Here is a 10,775-nt window from a genome sequence, read left to right as displayed (position 1 = left end):
AAAACACATATCCCACTGTGCGGTGGTTGAAATGGGTTTTTCGCTCTCTTCTCTCTACATCGCGTTCGCTCCCACGGAGAGCCAAAAACAGCTGGGATATAAGCGCAGGAACAGCCGGTTATGAATTGCCGATTTGAATACCAGCCGTGCTTTTAGTAACTCACTAATAGTAACTTATCATAAATTAAGAATTAACTGTCGAAGAAACCGCAATGAACCGCCAAAGGTAGTGGATAAAGGGAAACAATAAAAACGCGCCAGCTGCCAGAGTTGTCACCCCTAATACCGATAGCAAGGCAATAGCACGCAATAATCGATAGCACTCTGCGCTCTTTGCCACGAATTGCAAGTTTGCGATTCCGTCGCATTCAAGTTTCAGCCATAGTTTTGTGCAAAAACGTTAGTAATAGTAAGTTAGCAGTGCGAAACAAGTAATCCTGGACACCCGTAGTACGAAAAAAACGAACACCGGTGACTTGGGGACTTGTGCATCGAATTAAGCAGCGCCGAAAAAAGCCGGCAGGCGGAAGAGCGAAGAAAATGACGCTGGACGTGGGCGGCGTCGCCAGGGGACTGCTCACCTGGGACAAGCAGGAGCACCTGGTCAAGCTGGCCATTCTCATTCTGGCAGCGGTTTTATGTGAGTAAATAGCACTTATTCGGCATTAGCCGAGTGGGCGTTGTGAAAAAGTCAAACATTCGCATCTGGTTCGAGCTTCTTGGCTATCGATAGCTACTACGGCTTGTGATGGCACTTTCTGGTGAAATTAGCCAGAAACGGTTGGACAAAATCGGCACGCGCTTTAACAGCTTAAATTTACAAATTAAAAAAAAAAAATATTATTTTTAAAATTTCGGAACTTTTATCTAAAAAAAAATACCTAGCTATAAATATCTTCCTATTGCCATGTTGTAGAATATCGACTTTTCAGCCCTGCGAGAATATCGATAGCTCGATAAACGCTGGCATGTGCCATCACTTGCCGCCTGTCTTCCTCTTGCCACCGCCGACTGAACTTCCTTTTCCTCTTGCATTTCTGGGCAGCATTCGCCACACGCTTGTTCTCCGTGCTGCGATTCGAGAGCGTGATCCATGAGTTCGATCCGTACTTCAACTACCGCACCACGCGGTTCCTGGCGGAGCAGGGCTTCTACAAGTTCCACAATTGGTTCGATGACCGCGCCTGGTATCCCCTGGGCCGCATCATCGGCGGCACCATCTATCCCGGACTGATGCTCACCTCGGCAGCCCTGTACCGCCTGATGTGGCTGCTCAACGTGACCATCGACATACGGAACGTGTGCGTCTTCCTGGCGCCCTTCTTCTCCTCGCTGACCACGCTGGTGACCTACGCCCTCACTAAGGAGATACACGTAAGCCACCATCCCTCAAAGATTCTAGTCCATATATTCGTACTGCTCCCGACTGCCTAAAGTACCACTTTTGACACTAAAACGTACATACATAAATAACTATGTAACTGAACAATAGTCTTCCTTTAATTGCACTGTGTATTATGGTAAAATAACCAGTTCTTGAAATATATAAAACTATTTTGGGGCCTAATTCGAACTTGAAACCTAAAATCTAGCTTACCTAGTCTATAAATAATGAATCGAGTTAAAGTAGTCGGGCAGAATGATAACTGAGATATTGTATTCCGTTTCGAGGTTAAATTCCACACGTGGTTCTAATAGTTCTTTCCTCTTTGTAGAGCACTGGAGCTGGACTGGTGGCCGCCGCTTTGATCTCCATCGTTCCGGGTTATATCTCTCGATCTGTGGCGGGATCGTACGACAATGAAGGCATCGCCATTTTCTGCATGCTCTTTACCTACTATTTGTGGATCAAGGCGGTGAAGACGGGCACAATCTTTTGGTCGGCAATGTCGGCCTTGGCCTACTTCTATATGGTTTCCTCGTGGGGAGGATATGTCTTTCTGATTAACCTAATCCCACTGCACGTGCTGGCACTGATGATTACCGGACGTTTCTCGCACAGGATTTACATAGCATACAGCACGCTTTACTGCGTGGGCACCATACTGTCGATGCAGATCTCATTTGTGGGCTTCCAACCCATCCAGAGCTCCGAGCACATGCTGGTAAGTGTAACTATTTTGTGTAATGCTATGCAGTTTAGCGATGAGTGATCTGTTGTGATGAATACATTTTAAATTCTTGATAGGAAGAGTATGAAACATAATGAGTACCAAAAACCTAGCTGAATTGATCACTAATAAAACACAAATTGAAATTACTTGCTACATCAAAAAGAAGGGAGTGTTAATCGTTTGTTTTCCTTTACAGGCATTAGGAACCTTTGGCCTGTGCCAGATTCACGCCTTCGTCGACTACCTGCGCTCGCGCATTCCCAAGGATCACTTCGACCTGCTCTTCAAGACGTTAGTTTCCAGTGTTTTAACTGTAGTGTTCATTGTGGGCACTCTGCTCACGCTTACCGGAAAAGTCTCCCCCTGGACCGGCAGATTTTACTCGCTACTGGATCCGTCCTATGCCAAGAATCATATTCCAATCATCGCCTCGGTATCGGAGCACCAGCCTACATCCTGGTCGTCTTTCTATTTTGATCTGCAGGTAAGTAACGTGCCAGTTTCGTAGGAAACTGAGCTTAAACTAAATATTAACTAAACTTGCAAACTCCTAAATCGACTATGTGTGCATTCTACTGTACAGTGCCAATATCATATCTCTCTTTATGTTTAATGAATCCTTACCACAAGAAAATAGGCCTTTTTTACCTAATGCAATTAAAAAGATCTTTCTGCCGAGGATGAGAACTCAACCACGATGCGAATGAGATGCGCCTTAATGCATTGAGTGATTACCTTGCACTTTGATCGCTGAGGCAGTTAAATAATATTACTCCTTTTCACTAAACCATCCAATAGGTAGTTAATTCATTGGTTTCCTTTTAAATTTATCTTGCAGATCCTAGTGTTCCTCTTTCCCGCTGGCCTTTATTTCTGCTTTTCCAAGCTGACGGACTCGAACATCTTCATTATCTTGTATGGCGTCACCAGTATTTATTTCGCCGGAGTAATGGTGCGTCTGATGCTGGTCCTGGCGCCCGTGATGTGTGTGCTGTCCGGAATTGCCATTTCGCATCTGCTGGCCAAGTATATCAAGAGCGTGGATGCTGGAAGCTCGGCGAAGCAGGGAGTGGAAAGCAAGCGGCAGCACAAGAAGCTGGAGCAGCAGACGGGAGGCGTAAAGAGCGAGGTGGCCATTGGATTCGTGGGCGTCATCACACTGATGTTGATAGTGTACACGCTGCACTGCACCTGGGTCACCTCGGAGGCGTACTCCTCGCCCAGCATTGTGTTGAGTGCTAGATCGCACGATGGCGGCCGTATCATCTTCGATGACTTCCGCGAGGCCTACTATTGGCTGCAGATGAACACTCCGGAGGTGAATATGCAGTTTAGATTGCCCATTTCTCGAGTGCTCTGCCAAGTTAGCCATAGAAAATTAAAACATTGTCGTAATGCAATCATCTGTGGCTTGTACGGCTGAATTTTTATCTGGCTAAGTTGGCAACACGAGATTTTCGCATCTTTATGATGACTACATTGTAAATTCTTGATAGGAAGAGTATGAAACATAATGAGTACTAAAACAACCAAGCTGACAAAACACAGTATTCCTTTTATTTTGAAAACATACGTTAAGTCCCCGTATTGACCGTTTCGTAATGTATTTTTCAGGACGCTCGCATTATGTCCTGGTGGGACTACGGCTACCAGATAACGGCCATGGCCAATCGGACGATATTGGTGGATAACAACACTTGGAACAACACACATATATCGCGCGTTGGCCAAGCGATGGCCTCGTCGGAGGAGAAAGCCTATGAGATAATGAGGGAACTGGATGTGGATTACGTCCTCGTGATCTTCGGAGGGCTCACTGGCTACTCATCGGACGATATCAACAAGTTCCTGTGGATGGTACGCATTGGCGGCAGCACGGATCGTGGTGCGCACATCCGCGAAAAGGACTACTATGCGGCCAACGGGGAATTCCGTGTGGACAAGGAGGGCTCACCTACTTTGCTCAACTGTTTGATGTACAAGATGTGCTACTATCGCTTCGGGCAAATGTACACGGAAGGTGGCAAGGCCCAGGGCTACGATCGAGTTCGGGCGGCCGAGATCGGCAACAAGGACTTTGAACTGGATGTCCTGGAGGAGGCGTACACCACCGAGCACTGGCTGGTGCGCATCTACAAGGTCAAGGATCTGCCGAATCGCGGAGTCTAAGAAGGAAGTCGCAGTCATTCCGCTCTATTCTGTGTTCTGTACATTAGCTAACTCTATCTGTCTCCATCTATCTCGAATATTTGGCAATCTCTCTCGCTCTAGGAGTACTAATTGCTGCGTTCTCTTGCTTTACCCATCATGTATTTAGTTTTACACTTGCACTAAACCACAAAAACAAAGTATTTTTTTTATATTTTTACAAATATCTCAAGTGTACCAGAAGCGTGTGGCTTCTTAAGCAAGAAAAGAGCATGTAAGCGAACCGAACGAAATACATATATATGTGGCAAACTATCATAATTATCTTGAAGTTTTATTGACCCTACAAAAGGGGAGCACGTCCCACGTGGTGTCAAATCCTGCTCATGGTATCTACTTTAAAAACAAGAGAGAACGCTATAGTCTAGTTCCTCGACTATCTGATACCCGTTACTCAGCTAGCGGAAGTGCGAAGGAGAAATTTCAACACTAAGAGTTTTTGGCGGTTTGTGTGCGTGGTAAAAAGTTTTTCTGCAGATCGATAGAAATTTATAATACTAATAAAAAAATGAAAAATATCAACACTACGAGTAACGGGTATAATTAATCTGCTACGAGAAATTCTATAAACGAATGGGATTGTTAGTCTCGTAAAGTGCAGTGCGGCGAAAGAATGTTTAAACTTGATGTACTGTTTGGTTCAAATGGAAATTACTGCATTGCAACTTATCTGGTTTGGAAGAATCATCTCGATAACTAAGAGTTACTGATTTGGAATATGGTTAATCCAAAATGTTCTGATTTTGTTGTATTCAACTAATAGTTTAAGTTGCCAATACTTACTTAGAACTATGTGGATGGCACTTTAATACTTGTATTTATAAACTAATAGAAACCCAACTTGGCTTTGTAATATAAAAGGTCCTTCAAAAGTTATCCCCTAAATATAAGAGTATTTAAATGGAAAAATTTATTGGTTATTTTTCGTTTATAAACATGAGAATGTAGTAAATGGACAGCCTCTAAGAAAGAAACTTATAAAGTGAATAAAGTATAGAAAGTTTTATATAGTGAACATGATTTAATATGTGATATTAATCATGTCCATAATAATGGATTAAAACCTATTAATTTTTAGAAATAAGCTTGACAAATATTCTAATCTAAGTAGCCTAATAGTAAATTTGATAAGTGGGATAAAAACGCTAATCACTGTGATCTTTGAAGCCACTTTTAAGTTTTTAAGTTGATTTTCACTCCCAGGTGTTAAGTCTATGTTCATAATTTACCTTTAATTATTTTTTAATATTATGCTGTTACGATCGCATTTAACAGGCCCATTTAAAATACTTTAGAATTTCATCTTTTAGCAACGTAGGTTTAGTTTTGTGCACTGTTCCAGCATTTTGTTGATTTTATAATATATAGATAGCTGAGTATATCTGGGATGAACAGATACTCGAATAATTATGTGAATTTAGCTTGATACTTTAGGATAAAACTTTATTTGAAATAATCAAAATGCATGCGGGTATAAGTTAAAAATGCGTAACGTAGTCTGCAGGTGGTTGGATTTCTAGGACACAGGTCGGGAGTTGAAAACGCTCCAGTTTAGTGGTTGCCGCCGTTGGTGGTGCCATTGGCCTTGGGTTTCTGCTTGCCGGCGGCAATGAAAGTGGTCACGTCCAGCTTGGTGGCCAGAGCTTTGAGCTCCACCTTGCCGGCCGGGCTCTTGCCCAGGATGACCACGCTAGGGTCCACTTCGAGGACGCGGGCCAACTTGCCCAGAATGTCGGATTCGTTCAGTTTGATTACTCGCTTGTTGAGCGCCTTGATTGCGGGATCGGACTGCTGGCGGTTCATGCTCACAATCTGGGTGAGCAGAGTCTCCTGACCCACAACGCCCAACACAGAACTAAGTGGGGAAAAGCAAGAGGTTATAAACGATGGGAAAAAAGGGAAGGTAAAGGGAAGGGTCATACCCATCATCCTGGTCCACAACGGGCAGCTGGTCCACGCGGTGTTTCTTCATCAGGGCAATGGCCTCACCCACCGTTGCATCCGACTTGAGAATGGCCGGGGGAACGGGCAGCTCCAACTCGGCGATGGCCAGGCTCCACCACCAGTGACCGTGCTCGTTTACCGGCTCCTTGAAGTTACGCGCCTCCATCCAGTTGTCCGACACAAACTTGGTCATGTAGTTGCGTATGCCATCGGGCAGAATGACCACGCACCGCTGGCCCTTCTTCAATTTGCGGGCATGCTGGAGGGCAGCGTGCATCGCTCCGCCACTGGAACCGCCGCACAGCAGACCCTCCTCCGCGTTCAGCCGTCTGCTCATGGGGAAACAGTCTGAGTCGCCGATTTTGGTCCACACATCCACGACGGTATCATCGAAAACGGTGGGCGGGAAGTCATAGCCAATGCCCTCCACCTCGTAGAATTGCACATCGGTCTTGTTGAGTTCAGCGGGTCGAGCCAGGATGGAGCCATAGGGGTCCACGCCGACAATCTGGCAATTGGGAGCCTGCTCCTTGATCTTACGCCCAATACCACTAATAGTTCCCGCCGTGCCCGCAGAGACCACAATTAGGTCGACTTTGTTGTCCAGCTGCCACAGGATCTCGGCGGCAGTGCCATCATAGTGAGCCAGCGGGTTGCCAGCGTTGCGATACTGATCCAAGACAATCGAGTTGGGCGTTTCCCGTTGCAGCTGCTGAGCAACGTAGATCAAACCCTCCGGCGAATCGTAGGCTGCCTCCGTGGGCGTACGTATGATCTTGGCCCCGAGAGTTCGCAGCGCGGACACCTTCTCGTTGGACATCTTCTCCGGCATCACGATTATGCACTTGTATCCCTTAACGGCACAGGCCATTGCCAGTCCAATACCCGTGTTTCCAGACGTTGGCTCTATGATGGTGAATCCTGGCTTGAGGAGACCCTGCTCCTCGGCGTCCTGCACCATGCGGTACCCAATGCGGTCCTTCACTGATCCTCCCGGATTAAGGAACTCACACTTGGCATCTGTAAAGAGGGAAGAGGCAGTTAAAATGTGTGGATTTTCTAAAAGATATTGGGACATAAAATTATTACTATAATGTGGCGACATTTTCTAGAACATTACAATATTAATAAATTGTAAAATTAAACTTAGATCTGTTCATTTGTTATTAAGAGGAGAAACTAAACAAATCAAGGGTATGTCTTGGGTAAGAAAATAGAAACTAAGTCAGTGGGATTCCTACAGGAGACCTACACATCTCGCACTCGATGCCCTCGCTGGCAGGAATGTTGTTCAACTTGACCAGTGGAGTGCATCCGATCACCTCGAGGATGTTGGGCGTAATCTGCTGGCGGTGGGCGATGCCCCGATGAATGTGGGGCGACTTCTCGGCTGTTCCCAGATGCCATTTGCACTTGGACGGCTTGCCGGGATCGATGAAGTCCGCGGGCCTCTCGTATGGCTTCGGTTGTGGCATCTCTGAAAGGAGGAAGGAATGAACATTAAAATGTGCCTAGGAATCACTAAAGCGGATGTTTCGGCAACTAACATGGTTCTGAAAATACATATAGAAATCAGTTGAAGCGATTCGCCGGCTAATTTAATTTTGCATCGATTAATTGCATAATTGAATACATTCGCAGAAAATAGAATGTAAATTTAAGAACACAGTTTAAGAGTGTACTCTTTTTTATCTAACGACAATTATGAGGAATCTATTGGAAAATTGGGAAAACCTTTGTAAATGCGTCAATATATCTCAACTCAATATATCACCAATAAAGATACGATAAAATATATAATTAAAATTCGAATTTTGCTTAGGCTGCATATGTTGTTATCACTTATAACTTGAAAAAGCTAATCTGCTGGCAATTCTGGTAAATTCGGAATTTGCAAAGACTCGCTTGATTCTCGGATTTACAAACGCCAGATGGTGCCGGAGGACCTCCGATGACCCGTACCTTATCACCCCAGATTCCGGTGTGCAAATAGGGGAAAAATCTCAATCAAAATATATTTTTTGTTGTCTCATTGCGACGAGGTTGCGAAATTGCGTGAGATTACTATTCAATCGAAAGCGAAAAGGTCGGGCCTCAAAAGCGATGACGTGACAAAACTTAAAGATATGAAAATCAGATGGAAACAGGAAGAGAAACTTCAGATAGACACATCTTATGAAGGGGTATTATTAATAAGAAAAACAAAAATAAGATTCTTAAGGTCCAGGCTTTGCTTATCACTATCAACGAATTTCCAAAATACACGAGGTTGTGCGAAAACTTTATTCGATTCGATTGGAAATCGATTTTTTGTGGAACGTGGTTCTCGGATTTTCCGTTCATTGATCTTTTTGTTTATTTTAAAGAATCACTTTCCAATTCGAAGCCCTTTAACTTGGTAAGTAAATAGGGGTTTACGTTTTATAGATAAAGTTTCCAGGTGGCACTGATTGATTGCGCCATATACGACACGCCACTCGAAACCTATCACCTACAAAGTAAACTCAAATAAGGGAACATTTATTATATGAAAAGCTTTGCTATCTGTATATGGGGCCACGATTTGTAGGTATGTATCTTTTGAACTCAGGACTAATGATAGGGTAGGTCGGAATCTGTAGTAGCGGCATGTTAAGGTAAGGTAATTAATTAAGGTTGAGCTTTAGCTGAAATTAAGTAATATTTAGAGTTTAAATATTAAACCACCCTTTATATATTTTCCATAAATTATAAAAATAAAAAATATAAAAATATAATATTAGTTAAATATAATTCTAATCAAAATATCAATGAGTCGCATTTTAAAATTCTTATTTTGCACTAATCTTTATATTAATTCCTTTCTATTTCTTTCCGTGTAACATCCCAACTATCCCGTTTTTCCTTTTTTTACTCTTTCTTGTTTATCTCCCCCTGCGTAGACATGCACACACACGCACTTTTCCATATGTACTACGTATATATTTGTTTCACAAGCACGCGGCTTCAAAATAGAACAACAAAAACAAAAACGAACGGCGAATATGTGAGAAGAAAAAATAACATACGAAATAGCAAGCACATGTTTCTCTCTTTGTACTTGTATTTCGCCGGCTGGAAATTTGCCTATGAATTGCGTGCAGCAAGAAAGAGGCAGCACGAGGAACTTCGAATCAAAAGGATAAGGACGAATGCACTTTGGACAGTTCTTAGCTTCAGTTTAACTTACCGGTGCTGGTGATTAGCGACTCAGGAGCGACCAACTCAATACAGGACTGCGAGAAGCGACCGCTACGATGCTGCCAACGAAGGCAATTAACTAAAAATTCATTTTCTAACCAACGCAAACAACTTGCGCCGCCGACAGAGACAGCGGCAGCGCACAGTGGTGCGCATATCCATCACAATATAGAACAACAGTGTGGCAAATATACATATAATTTATGGACATACTTTAAATAAATAATACTGATATGATTGCCATTGCTTTAGTATTATTTTTTATTCACATCGCACTATACCCATTGCCTGTTATTTTCCTTTACCGGTGCATAAACATACCTAATTTCTTAAGTCAGTCTAGATAGACCTAATATTATCTTTTATCTTTCAAGAAGTTTTTAAGTTTTACTTCGAATGAATAATGTATATTGTGGTCCAAAATGATTATGATTTATTCAGTGTACTCATCCCATTGTAAGGGCGAGAATGAAACAGATAGTGATAACCGGTTTGCGCTCTCCCTCTTACACAGCATGGCTTGAGCTGCGATTTCCTGCACTGAAAATAAGTGGGGAATCTGAATCTGAATCAGAATATCTGAATATACATTTTCTAAAAAAATTTTAAATTTGTTTTATTTAATTTGTAACTTAATGCTGAACAACAAATCAGTTTCTTACAGCATGTGCAAAGCTCTAAACTCTTTTACTTTGAACACGACCAACTCCCCTAAAACCGTAAATCAAGAACCAATTCATCAAAAACTGTAAAGCTCTAAATTATTTCAAACTTTGCTTTCACAAGAGAGGCAAGTTTAACATTTTATTGTGTCGTTTACTACACTATAGAATGTTATAGCATTATACAGCACTGGATGCAAAGTTTTATTTTTTATAGCTTTATATTTAATCAACAAACTATAGAATATTGTAGCATTATACAGCGCTGGATGCAAACTTTTATTTTGTATAGCTCTTAATTAAGTCAACAAACTATAAAAATGTTATAGCATTATATAGCACTGGATGTAAATTTTTATTTTTTAAAGTTCTTAAGGAACTAAAAAAAATGGTATAGCATTACACAGAATAATAATAATATATAATATTATAGCATTATACAGCACTAGATGCAAACTATTTTTTTAAAAGCTCTAAAGTAGGTCAACAAACTATAGAATGTTAAAGCATTACACAGCACTGAATGCAAACATTTTTATTTTTTAATGCTATAAATTAAGTCAACAAATTATAAACATTTTATAGCATTATACAGCACTGGATGCAATTTTTAATTTTGTAAAGCTCT

At 42.2% G+C, this 10,775-nt stretch overlaps 2 protein-coding genes and 2 non-coding genes across 4 annotated transcripts; 3 read left to right on the top strand and 1 right to left on the bottom strand.

The window, feature by feature from the left end:
* The first annotated feature begins 317 nt into the window (after positions 1–317).
* LOC6526136 (dolichyl-diphosphooligosaccharide--protein glycosyltransferase subunit STT3A) lies at positions 318–4,583 on the top strand. Its single transcript, XM_002101917.3, has 6 exons — positions 318–640; positions 1,046–1,374; positions 1,716–2,105; positions 2,311–2,598; positions 2,953–3,432; positions 3,729–4,583. The coding sequence occupies exons 1-6, from the start codon at positions 541–543 to the stop codon at positions 4,281–4,283; spliced, it is 2,142 nt and encodes a 713-aa protein (XP_002101953.1). The 5' UTR covers positions 318–540; the 3' UTR covers positions 4,284–4,583.
* LOC6526139 lies at positions 2,153–2,234 on the top strand. Its single transcript, XR_005559982.1, has one exon. It is a non-coding gene; the product is annotated as a small nucleolar RNA Me28S-U3344 (small nucleolar RNA).
* LOC6526137 lies at positions 3,575–3,659 on the top strand. Its single transcript, XR_005559983.1, has one exon. It is a non-coding gene; the product is annotated as a small nucleolar RNA Me28S-U3344 (small nucleolar RNA).
* A 1,155-nt stretch (positions 4,584–5,738) lies between the features above and the next one.
* Positions 5,739–9,627, bottom strand: LOC6526135 (cystathionine beta-synthase). Its single transcript, XM_002101916.3, has 4 exons — positions 9,475–9,627; positions 7,519–7,743; positions 6,245–7,286; positions 5,739–6,177 (listed from the first exon to the last, which is right to left on the bottom strand). The coding sequence occupies exons 2-4, from the start codon at positions 7,739–7,741 to the stop codon at positions 5,874–5,876; spliced, it is 1,569 nt and encodes a 522-aa protein (XP_002101952.2). The 5' UTR covers positions 7,742–7,743; positions 9,475–9,627; the 3' UTR covers positions 5,739–5,873.
* Positions 9,628–10,775: the final 1,148 nt, after the last annotated feature.

The sequence above is a fragment of the Drosophila yakuba genome, chromosome X, assembly GCF_016746365.2.
Source record: "Drosophila yakuba strain Tai18E2 chromosome X, Prin_Dyak_Tai18E2_2.1, whole genome shotgun sequence".
In the NCBI taxonomy this organism is placed as follows: domain Eukaryota; kingdom Metazoa; phylum Arthropoda; class Insecta; order Diptera; family Drosophilidae; genus Drosophila; species Drosophila yakuba.
Note: the sequence above shows the minus strand (reverse complement) of the source record. Positions and strands in the feature narration are given on the sequence as shown.